The following is a 12,377-nucleotide window of genomic DNA, read 5'->3' on the forward strand; positions in this document are numbered from 1 at the left end:
GTGTATATTTACGTATCAGTATGTTCCGAATGTGTGAATATACGTTGCGTATTCCCCGTACATACGTTGAATGTACGTGTGCGCCGACCAACGTATATCTTCGAATATCGGGAATATATGCGTGCGAATACGCTAATGTACCCGCCGTATACCAACGATTTTGCCCAGTGTACACAGGCTACATTGAATGACGATGTGTTTTCACTGGATTCCTTTCCAATCTGTAGACATTTAATTAATAATCTTGCCACAGGATGGTGAACTGTATGTTGTTTTCACCCATTGAAATTTGTAGCATGTCTTCGTTTGTTGCTTAGCACATTGTTGAGCGTCACACAGCTTAGAAATGCATTCAAAATTGCTAAACTTGCTCAGCTTTTGATAAAAGAAAATTCTATGCCATCGAGATGATCTACTGGGGTAATCATTAGGTAACTCAAATCAACCCCTTTAAAAATATTTTTGTAGATGATAGTTACACATGGCATTTAATGTTTACTTGCTTATTTGCTACCAGTGGTAGGGTACATGTTTAGTTGGTCCTTGCCTGGTCTTTAAATGCAGTTATTTGCAAATTACCATCCTGTATCATGGTCTTCAACTTTGTTTTTTGAAAGAAATTGTGTCTCATTTGGAAATACACACTGTCATTTCACAAACAACAAACCCATATCCACTAACAATCTTTGACTGCCTTCGCCTCTATGTGACCTGATTCACAACTTGTATATAATAGTGTCAGACAACGATGTGTTAATATAATAAAGTGGGATTACAATTAATTTAGAAGCTCTGTCTTTCAAGTGGCCAGTCATTTTAATGATTGCCGCAAAGGTTTATAATAGAATTGTAGTTGTACCTGTGCTATGTAACCAATGACAAAAGACACTAAGAAAGGGTACAATCCAGAGGAAGATAAAGTCACTGGTAATCCTAAAATAAAAAAAAATGGAATTAGTTTGAATTTAAAAAAATTCTGTGACAGTATTGTATAATTACAAACAGAATAACATTGTATCATCAGAGTAATGACAATTTGATGCTAACTATACTGTCAGTATTGACCAATTAGGTGACAGTAATAATTCCAACACTAATATTTTCATGACTGAATCAAAAGCAAACTAAAAAGAAAGGTATACAAACGATAAATAAAAATGTACATATTTCTTGACAACTATCGAACAGCAGGAGTGATACTGCTTGTCTCATTCCTCACCTAATATTCCTGTGCCCAGTATGGTTGCTATGGTAACAAAGTCTGAAAATAAATACAGCAGAGTAAAGTATATGTGTGGTCTGTGATGTGGTATAGATTAATGTGTATGTGTGGTGCATGTGCCGTGGTTCGGTGTGGCTTAGTGTGGCGTGGCATGGCACGCGACGAGGTGTGGCGTGACAAGGCATGGCGAGGTGTGGCGTGGCATGGTGTGACATGACATGGCGAGGTGTGGCTTGACATGACATGGCGTGACATGGCATGGCGAAGTGTGGTGTGACATGGCATGGCGAGGTGTGACGTGACATGACATGGCGAGGTGTGGCATTACATGGCAAGGTGTGGCGTGACATGGCATGGCGAGGTGTGACGTGACATGACATGGCGAGGTGTGGCGTGACATGGCATGGCGAAGTGTGGCGTGACATGGCATGGCGAAGTGTGGCGTGGCATGGCGAGAAGTGGCGTGACATAGCATGGCGAGGTGTGGCGTGACATGGCGAGGTGTGTCGTGGCATGACATGGCGAGGTGTGGCGTGACATGGCATGGCGAGGTGTGTCGTGACATGACATGGCAAGGTGTGGCGTGACATGGCATGCGAGGTGTGGCGTGGCATGACATATAGCGAGATGTGGCGTGACATGGCATGGCGAGGTGTGACGTGACATGACATGGCGAGGTGTGGCGTGACATGGCATGGCGAAGTGTGGCGTGACATGGCACGGCGAGGTGTGGCGTGACATGGCATGGCAAGGTGTGGCATGGCATGACCTTGTTAACTGACAACTTAAAAGTTGAAACATGGCGAGGTGTTGTGTTATGAATGCCATAATAATTCATGTTATGTTTCTCGAAATCCCAAATAAAAAATCACGTTGTTGGTTGCGAGAAATCGGCGGAAGAACTAACTTGAAAGTGAAGACACGTACAGCGTTCTAGCTATAGTAAACAGTGAGTGAATAAATATTGTACGAGTTAAATCTAAATGAGAAATATGCTAATATCAACTTCCCACTTTTTAAACGATCGCTTAATTTACGACCGCACTGTATTTTCCGACCGGAAAACGACCACATTTTTATCATTTTTTTTCTCTCGCTCGCTTATTGAAAACACCAACTGCTCGCCCAAACACTGGTCACAGGCACAGGAGTAGTCAAAATGTTTGGGGATATACAACGAGTGTTAACTATAATAAATTCTGAACGGCTCTTCAAATCTATACCACTCTGTATCGTTCGCGAACAACTTCATCTGTGTCCAACACTAGAGCCGGTACAATATTGTAAACAAATGCCATGATATTTCAGTCATATCGCTATTGTATACACTACATTTTTTTATTCTGGTTTGCACAAATGTTGAATAGCCGTCAAAAATTCAAATATATAATTATATGCACGCAATTTGACCTAGATTTGATTAGGATGGAATATTTTATTTTAAACAATATTCTGACGTTAATACTTACTGCCCCAAAAATGTTTCAACACAATTGCGGTATAACTGTCCGATTTACAAGTGCATCTGGTAATATATTAATAACCATTCCCACCAATCGCTAGCTTAGGAGAGAGTAAGAAATCAAACAGCCGCAGGTCGTCCGTCTTTTATGCATAGATTTCATGAAGCCATCTGACCGCAGTCGGGTACGAAAAGCTCGCACAGCAATTTACACTTATTGTCAAGACAATGAATGAACAGAAAGGACTGAGAAATTAAAAAGATTATATTGCCACAAAGTTACATAAATCTGGCTGCATCAAAAGCTTGGAAACTAGTTATAATATTTTGCAAAAGACTGAGTGTCATCTGTGATCAACGACATCATTTTGGAACGCAATTGAACTTTAAATACTTCATTGCGTAACTTACTGCGCGGCGATGCTAACATCAAGTGTGTGTTGACTGAAGTTTGACCCCCAAGTCACGCACTGAACAGGCACGTTACCTTAGCAATCTTTTTCTTTCATGCTCCGCGCGTCGATCTTGTAAAATTGTTATTAGTTCTGACAGTGCTGTAAGCAAACTTGTATATTTTGAGGTCGTTTACTTAGTGCGCTGCTTTTCTAATTACGCAAATTTGTTTACAATGTTGTACCGGCTCTAAAAATATCAACATTGTAATATATCGCTTTCATAATAATTACGCAAAGTCAGTTATTTAATATTGGACACAGATGAAGTTTCGTCCGCGAACGATACAATGTGGTATAGATTTGAAGAGTAGTATTTGAATAGTTAGTGCCCGTTGCATCCCCAAACTGTATCACTCAAAACCACTATTTCGATCACTCCTGTGCAGGGGCCAGTGTTTGGGCGACCCGTCAGTGTTTTCAATGAGTCGGTAAGAGAAAAATTGCGATAAAAATGCGGTCGTTTTCCGGTCGGAAAATACAGTGCGGTCGGAAATTAAGCGATAAGCGGTCAATTAAAAGTGGGAAGTTGGGCGAAATGATTACTGTAGTTCAAGTGATATTAGCGTATTTCTAATTTAGTTTTTAACTCAAACAATATTTATTTACTCACTGTTTACTATAGCTAGAGCGCTGTACGTGTCTTCATTTTCAGGTTAGTTCCTCTGCCGATTTCTCGCAACCAACGTGATTTTTTATTTGGGATTTCGAAAAACTTAACATGAATCATTATGGCATTCATACACACAGCATTTCTATGGGATTGACCTACAAGCATGAATGGGTTCAATTATCAGTGTTCACTGATGACATCATCTGACTGGCCCTCTAGAGGCGAAATGACGCCAGGAGAGCGGACGTTTGTCGTCTGCTTCACAGCCCAATTTATACCCGATATTTAGGGCATTTCACAGCACATACAAGTTGTTTTTATCAACAGAATTCATTCACAGATCTCAAATTTCATGTACAATCAGCTGATCGGTAATTTGCATACGTTACAAACCCCATCCACTGTTGACTTTATGACTATAGCGGGACACCAGAAGCTTGGCTCATGAAGGCAGTTTCGCCAACTCTGCTTTTTGTAGAACAAAAACGCTCACACAAATAGATTTGCACAGATTTTTTTAGTGTTGTTCTAGTTGTGGTACTCAATCTTTTCATGGTGTTTCGACAGTGTCCAAAAGGTACGCGAAGCGACATTCGTGGTTGGACAAATGGCGATTATCTCAACTTCATTTTCAACTTCAACCAGGTCCTTCAAAACTATTTAGCTCGCAGACTATTATGTCTATTATGTCTTTTGAAATTTTCAGGAACAATTTCAACCCATTTTCAATACCATTAGCAGCCACAAAAAAATGCATCATACTGTTGAAAAGCTGGCAAATTAAGTTTTTATATGGTGTATAACATGACGAAATTAACGTATTTGTTAGTAGTGTAATTTATTGTTTAAAATTCCTATAAATCATGATGCAGTGCCACCTTAAACTAACATTGTTAAAATTACATGATATCTACATTGCTTTCATAGCCTAGAACAAAGCTCTATAGGATACTGGAGTTAGCCATGTTGGTTTTAAAGAAAAATATACCAAAAAACAAGCCATGCATGGCAGAGTCCGCGTTAGTTATCAAATTTAAGATATACAGTTTTGTTATAGTAATATAGCAGGAATATAACCATGTCAGGAATATGATTATGATGATTGTTTAACATTAAAATGATTGACATTTGTATCTGATTGTCAAACAAGTACTTGTCCATATTGGGAGATATTGCTCTGGAACAGTATTAATTAAATAAAAATCAGCCATTTTGAATACATGTATATATATATAACATGATGTATAACGAATAAAATTTGAACATAATCAGTCAAAGCATTTAAGAGGTATGGCTCTAGAAGCCCAATCATTAAAACAAAATGGCCGCCAGTCAGCCATTTTGAATCTGATCTGAAAAATAAAATCATGTGCATCAGAAACCCGTAATGTCTAATGTATGTACTAAATTTGAACGAAATCTATCCAGAAATGCCAGAAATGCTTGATATTTGATAATTTTTTAGCACAAAATTGGCCACCATTCGGCCATTTTGAATAGGATCGTCAAACCAATATATCTGTATATCTATGACATGATGTATAATGAATATTAAAAATTTGAACATAATCAGTCGAATCAAGTCAGAGATATGGGTCTAGAAGCCGATTCATTAAAACAAAATGGCCGCCAGTCAGCCATTTTGAATCCGATCTGAAAAATAAAATTGTTTACATCAAGGTCCCATAATGTCTAATGTATATACTAAGTTTGAACAAAATCTATTTGTAAACAGCCGAGAAATGCTTGATTTTGATGATTTTTTAGAACAAAAATGGCCGCCATTTTGCCATCTTGAATCAGATCGTGAAACAAATTGATGTGCATATGTATAATATCATGTATGATGTGTGAAGTTTGATTATGATTTGTCCAGGCATTTCTAAGATACAGGTCCGGACGCACACACGCACACACAGACGGAAACACAGACACACAAGGGTCAAAACATAAGTCCCCGTTTTCGGATTGCGTCCGAACAGGAACTAATTATTAAGTTATTGGTCACAATGGAGATTAACTATAAATATAAAGAAAACCAAAATTTTGCTATTCAATAAAAGTAACCATTTATTAAAAAATTACTTTATATTGAATAAGGAGACTATCACAACAGTTAAAAGAGTTCTGTTACCTTGGTGTAATCTTTACACCTAACATAAACTAAATCAACAAATGCTAAAAAACAGAGCATTGAAAACACTGTTCACTATCAGATATACACATGTACAGTGTTGCATCACAATATGGTGGCCTCTAAGTTATGTCTGAAGTTGTTTGATCAATTAATTTCACCAATTCTGTTGTATGGAGCTGAGGTTTGGGTATCTGAAATTTCAAACAATGTTAATAGTCTTGAGCAAGTATGCAGTCTGTTTTATCGGCTCATACTTGGAGTAAATAAAGTAACCCCAACTATAGGTATTAGGGGTTAATTAGGCAGAATACCAATAAGAATTAAAAGTTGTACTAGTATTTTACAAATGAAATATTGGTATAGACTTCACACGCTACCAAATAACCACATCCTTAAGTCAGCATTACCGGTAATTGAATCAATGATAATAAATACTTCCTGGATAAAAAATTTTGAAAACATTTTAAAGCAGTGTGAATTAACTGGAAGATTTAAAGTCTAACAACCGGGCAACATAACATAAAGCAATTATCAGAATCAATAAAATCAAAACTATACAGTAAGTATTCTTCATTCTGGAAAGATCAACTTAATATATCAAGCGGTAAAAATAGGGAGGGAAATAAGCTAAGAACGTACAAGCTATTCAAAAAAGATTTTGTATTTGAAGATTATTTAGACAACATCATTGATTTCAATCTACGGAAAATGTTATCAAGATTTCGACGAAGTTATCATACTCTAGAAATAGAATTAGGTCGCCGAAAAAATCCAAAAATCCAACTTGAGGATAGAAAGTGTAAGAAATGTAAAAATGATGTGATAGAGGATGAGATGCATTTTATTCTGGAATGTGCATGTTTTAAAATTGAAAGACAATCTTTATTTCTAGAGTGTAACATCACTAATAAAATCGCAGGCAAGCAAAATGGAGATGTTTACCTTAAAATAATGGAGCATGATCTTGCCCTTTCCAAATTTTTGAAAAAATACATTATTCAATTAAATCGGGTCACATTTGGGGCAGAAAAAAATTGCGTCCAAACGACTTTCCCATTTTGACCGCTATCAACGTAGTAATTTATTCCCTAGAGGGGGCTCACAATTGAGCAATGTCTTGCAATATACGCAACTCATTTCAAGCCTCATGGAATGGGCGCCATGAGCAAGCCAAAACGCCACAGACTTTATTGAATTTTGGAATTTGCCGAAACCCTGATTCAGTACATGATGCTCAAAGTATCAGCGATGGACTGAAAACAGAATCAGTACCTTTAGAAAATGTTCCAGCAGACACGCAAAATGCCAATGGTATTGAGTCTGGTAGCATAGCGGTGACTGTGGGGAGTGTCACTAATAATGAAGCCAAGGAACATCGACGATTTCAGCGAAGTTGATTAACAACTCATCCATGGCTGAAATACTCAGATGATGAAAATTTGATGTACTGTAGTTGGTGTGTATTTTCAAAAAATAATACTGCTATGACACGGGGAAGTAATAATTTAAAAACTAATAGTAATGGAATAAACATATGTTAAACTAATGTGTGTGATGACTTTATGATTATTTATAAATGTTAACTCAACAAGGACTGCAATTTTACCTTGACCCAATTTTATTTACCCATTAATGGTTACACCATGGAAATTTTCATCCTTTGACAGATAGGTGGACATTTCCCTAAACCAATTTACCCCCGGCCCTATTTTATAATTTATGGCCCTGCTGTTTTCAAACGATGGGCCTTTATGGCCCTACAAAAACAGAATCTGGTGAGAACACTCTACTTAATTATGTAAATACTCATCCACGAGAGAACCAATGTCTTTTCTATGCAATGTCAGTTTTAGTAATTTATACTTTATTTTTTCTATTTTGTCCTATTAATGTTTTACTTTTATTTAGTTAGTTTTATTATTTTAGTCTTTTGTTATTTGTTATTTTTACCACACTAAACCTCCTGATGGCTTTGGTTGTGTAATAAAGTTATTATTATTATTATTATTATTATTATTATTATTATTATTATTATTATATGTATAATATCAAATGATGAAAACAAATAATGTCAATTCCAGAGTGTCTCTGGTATATAATCAGTTAAATTTAAAATAATGTTGAAAGTAAATATGTGAATAGATTTTTACAGTACTGTCTTTCCTTTTTGGTGAAACTTTGATTTTACTAAAGAATATTTTTCGTTCAGTATCATATTTTTGACAAGAAAATTACAAAAAAGATAAATAAGCCTACCAGCTCTAAAAAAATTTTGAACTGTCTGCCTAGGTGCAGAATGATTGAATTAAACATTTGTGTGATGGGAAGAAGAAAGGCATAAAATGATGTTTGTCTCAAAAGCAATGTAAAATAAATCAACAAATACATGATGACAAACTGTCAATATTTCGTAACACTGATTTCATTAGCTCAGAATGAAAGGATATGGGATACAGTAGTATAGTCATGTTGGTTTCAACAGAAAATCCTTGGTAAAAATAAACAGCTATTATAGGGCATGGCAAGTCTGCCTACCAGCTCATAACATTGTTAAACTGCCATCTTGTTAATTGTATAGCTATGCTTTGCCTAAATCAATAGCTATTGCAGACGGATGATAGAGGGACTGTGGATAATAATAATAATAATTTATTGACACAACTACAATATAGTACTATACGGTATGGCCACTTAAATACATCATAAGATGAGTATCCAAAGCACTTAATAAATAAATAAATGTGGATATACATCAACAATGTCCAAAATTTTTGGCTTATTTGAAGCAATCAATTTTATTTTATTTATTCTGACTTTTTTTATTTCTTATTTTATTTATTGTTTTAATTACTTAGATTAATAATTTCAGCCATTATCAATATAATAATAATAAGGAAGGAAAGGTAAATGTACCAACACTTGTGATTATATTTTTGTTAGTACTTTCCATTAAGTATAATATACATTATTGTTGACTGTATTGGTTTTTTTTATTTTCTAATTTCTCCAGCCCCCCCCCCCCGTTTTCAAACGGTTAATCCCTTAGATTTGATATTGTGAATGAAATGTCAAATCATCATTTTTTATTCATTATTGAAATTGAACATAGAAAATAAAACTACTATACTCACAGCATTGCAGATAAATTAGCGCCAATGATTTACCACAGTAGTTGCTGCTCTTAACGGTTCCCGACGGCACCGATATGTCTTCAAGCGGCAGTATCGCTTCACCATCCGCCATCTTGTGCACAGACGATTCACATTATATTGTTTTCAATATTCATGTGCTATGTAATTTATTCAAACTTTAAAACAATATTCGGTATACTTAAACAATAATATAAAATATCTTGAGTAAATGGTGTTGTTATAATCGTTATGTTGCATGTGTTATTGGTTGAAAACCTTTTTCGCTTTGATCTATATTAATGAGCGCGGAGTAACTTTTGTTTCATCACTGTAATATTTCTTGGTCATCTGCTCCGTTCGGTTGTGTAGCAAGGTACACGCACGTGAGGGTATCCCAAAAGATGGCAGCGATCAGGGAGTCAACCAGGAATAAAATGTTTGGCGGGGTACAAAAAGTGTACACACACGAAAGGTGAGCTACTGCTCGAGTTACACTACTTAAAGTACGATTGACACGCGGGGAGGGGCGTGTTAATAATAACTTTATTACACAACTGCACCACCGGTCCCGGTGGGTAATGATACAGATCCAGTGAACGGTACATAAATTTGACCCCGGAATTTGACCGGTCACTGAGGATGGTTCACCAGGTAGCAAGATTTCGATCCAACTCGCACCAAAACCAACTCGCACCAATGCTAACTCGCACCAAACCAACTCGCACCACGATCATATTTCTAAGCATTTGTGTGGTTCGCTTTGTCCCTTTGTTGCTAGGGACGTTTCTTGGATAATAAAAAATTACCCAAAATAAGGGTCTGCTTAGTTAATCAGCGGCAACCAGTACAACCGCCTATGAGTGGGAGGCGAACGTACCGGCGACTGACTAACCATGCGGACCCTACTGTAGGTCATTTTTAAACTCAAAGAAAACGGACTGCGATTTCCGGTATAGAACTGCATTTATATCGAATTAATCACGATCAAAAGTGAAACTGACTGAAACCCGACAAGAAGTCCGCCATCGGGGCGCTGATGGAGTGCGTGGTGGTGGGGGTCTCATTATCACGGCGGCAAGAGCAATTACTCACAGGTTGCACGGTAGTTTACTCTGCTGATTTCCTACTCTGCTTATAGTATATGAGTGTATGAAAACGGAGTAAATTCTCTGATACAACATTCATGATTACTAGACAGTTTCATATCGTGGATAAGCTGTCCAAAGCTTCACGTTCGTCCACCCAATCGGCCTCATGCCGATCATGAAAAATACGAAATAAGCTTAGTCTATGCAACGCTGTATAATAATAATTGCGTATCCCTATTGGGATTTTGACTAAAATGCATACAGATGTGGATAAAAACAAACAATTAAAATGAGAATAAAAATACACACAATCAAACAAGCAAATAAAAGTAGAAAAAAAATGAATGGTAAAGTAATTTGGACTCTTTTCCATATTTGTGTTGGTGAATGTTTGGTTTACTAATGCATGTACATGACCTTATCTTGAGTTAGCTGACTATATTGTTTTCAGTTTTACCTCTCTTGTTTTGAAACAGTTTTCTTTGTATTTTGCTATTTGAACCTGCCGACTTGTTAATGTGTGACTTGCGCACCATTGTAGGAGGCGTCAGTATTTGAACCTGCTGGTTCAGTAATGTGTAGCATTCATAACTGGCGTAGATCGTCTCAGGCGTTGGTATTTGAAACGGCAATTTTGGTAATGCGCGACTTACACAAGGATTACGTAGTTTTAGCATATATATAGCGATAGCCCCGAGTACAGTCCTGTAGGTTGGCCTCCTTCCGCTGTTCATTCGGTTCTCACAGTCCTGAAAAGTCGCATAGACCGAGGATTCGACACCCGCCTACAAATTTATGGCGTTCTGCAGTTTTCATAATTTTAACCAGCTAAAACATCTATCTAGCGACCACAAATACCTTTTTTTGGCCGAAAAATGAACCTACAGTACTGGAACTAGTTTTACGCCAAGAACAAGATGGCGGCGTATGTTTTCGGTTGACATTGGAAATTGTCGATTTTATCGACCCTGGTGGGAAATCTTATGTAATTTTGCTTCCAATTAAGGTGTTACGAGGTCACTGGATCAAATATTAGCCAAAATACCAAATAGTATGCAATACGTTTACTACCTCGTGTGCGGGTTCTTAACCAATATAAAATTACACAATTTGTGTAACACAAGTATAATTTAGACTGATGGGCTCCAGTAGAGTTCAATATGACTATATGCACATATAAGCAGCAATAATGCACACCGGCCAGTCTTACACATACGACACTACACATGAATTACGTGAAACCATTGTTTATTAGGTACACAAAACATATACTTGCTACAGTTCTCTCAGTCGGTATCGCCCGCCCTTGCAGAGGTTCAGCACTACACGCGGCCCTCACCACGCTCCAACGCAACTATGTTATTGGTAAGAGGTGGGGGTTACGGAATTTCGCACTGTAGACACCACGGCAAAGTCGGTAACTACCCTACGACCAGGGGAGGAACGGCGTACCCTACTAGTCACGTTTATCAGTGCCATGCACTCTTAAAATGTTACATAAATAAGCTGGCCAGGAAAATAACAATTCTAGTAATTAACAAGATAATATAATATAATAACTTAAAGCCCAAGACTAACTAGTGTGTGTGTAGGAATGTTCGGTACCTGACGTTTCCCGACGTGCGTCGAACAGTGTCAGTCGGCAGCGTCGCCCGGTGAATTATAAGAAGCCAGCGACGGTAATTAGCGACTTGAACTCTCTCTTCTCGTCCACAGCGCCAAGGCTTCCTTCCCAGTTAGACTTCAGACTGGTGTTCAACGCCGGGTTCGACTATGGTAGTATGTGGTGGTACTGCTCGCCGCTTCTAGGGTCGTACAAAGCGTAGATGTTGGTCAAGATCTCCAGCAGCAACCCCCGAGCACCACGCTGTCTCAGTCTTTAAATACCCTGCCATCACATGGCTAATTGTGTCAATCGCTAATTGGTCCGCGACACCTCGTCCAGCAGTGTCCAAGTGCGACCTCGAGGTCACATAATAGGTACTTTCTGTACGTGTAGTGACAATGCGGCTACCTACTGGGCTACAAAACCTACCTCTGGGCTGTTATCAATTTATACTATTACAATAAATTAATAAATACAAAATTACATAATAACAACCGTGTCCTTTTAATAATACAGTTTCTGATATGATTCAAACACCTCGTGACATACCCCCATGCTAAGATGTAACCATGCCATTAAATATGGTATTATGGTTACGTCAACAATACAATTCATTGAAGTCACGGATCAGGGAAACTACATAAAACAACCATTCGTTACTATATT

General features: G+C 37.5%; 2 protein-coding genes across 3 annotated transcripts in view; one reads left to right on the plus strand and one right to left on the minus strand.

The window, feature by feature from the left end:
* Positions 1–9,144, minus strand: part of LOC102806930 (uncharacterized) — a 383,414-nt gene extending 374,270 nt beyond the window's left edge. For both annotated transcript variants that reach the window (XM_085498293.1, XM_085498290.1), the window contains exons 1-3: positions 9,018–9,144; positions 1,220–1,261; positions 860–933 (exon numbers count right to left, since the gene is read on the minus strand). In XM_085498293.1, the coding sequence (XP_085354419.1) occupies positions 860–933; positions 1,220–1,261; positions 9,018–9,129 (228 nt within the window). In that variant the 5' untranslated portion in view covers positions 9,130–9,144. The remainder of the gene's footprint in view (positions 1–859; positions 934–1,219; positions 1,262–9,017) is intronic.
* Positions 9,145–9,354: 210 nt separating this feature from the next.
* The window catches only part of LOC102806655 (S-formylglutathione hydrolase-like), a 70,890-nt gene continuing 67,867 nt past the window's right edge, over positions 9,355–12,377 (plus strand). The window contains exon 1 of the mRNA XM_085497435.1: positions 9,355–9,489. Coding sequence (XP_085353561.1) covers positions 9,419–9,489 — 71 coding nt within the window. The 5' untranslated portion in view covers positions 9,355–9,418. The remainder of the gene's footprint in view (positions 9,490–12,377) is intronic.

The sequence above is a fragment of the Saccoglossus kowalevskii genome, chromosome 1, assembly GCF_978046115.1.
Source record: "Saccoglossus kowalevskii chromosome 1, keSacKowa6.1, whole genome shotgun sequence".
Lineage (NCBI taxonomy): Eukaryota > Metazoa > Hemichordata > Enteropneusta > Harrimaniidae > Saccoglossus > Saccoglossus kowalevskii.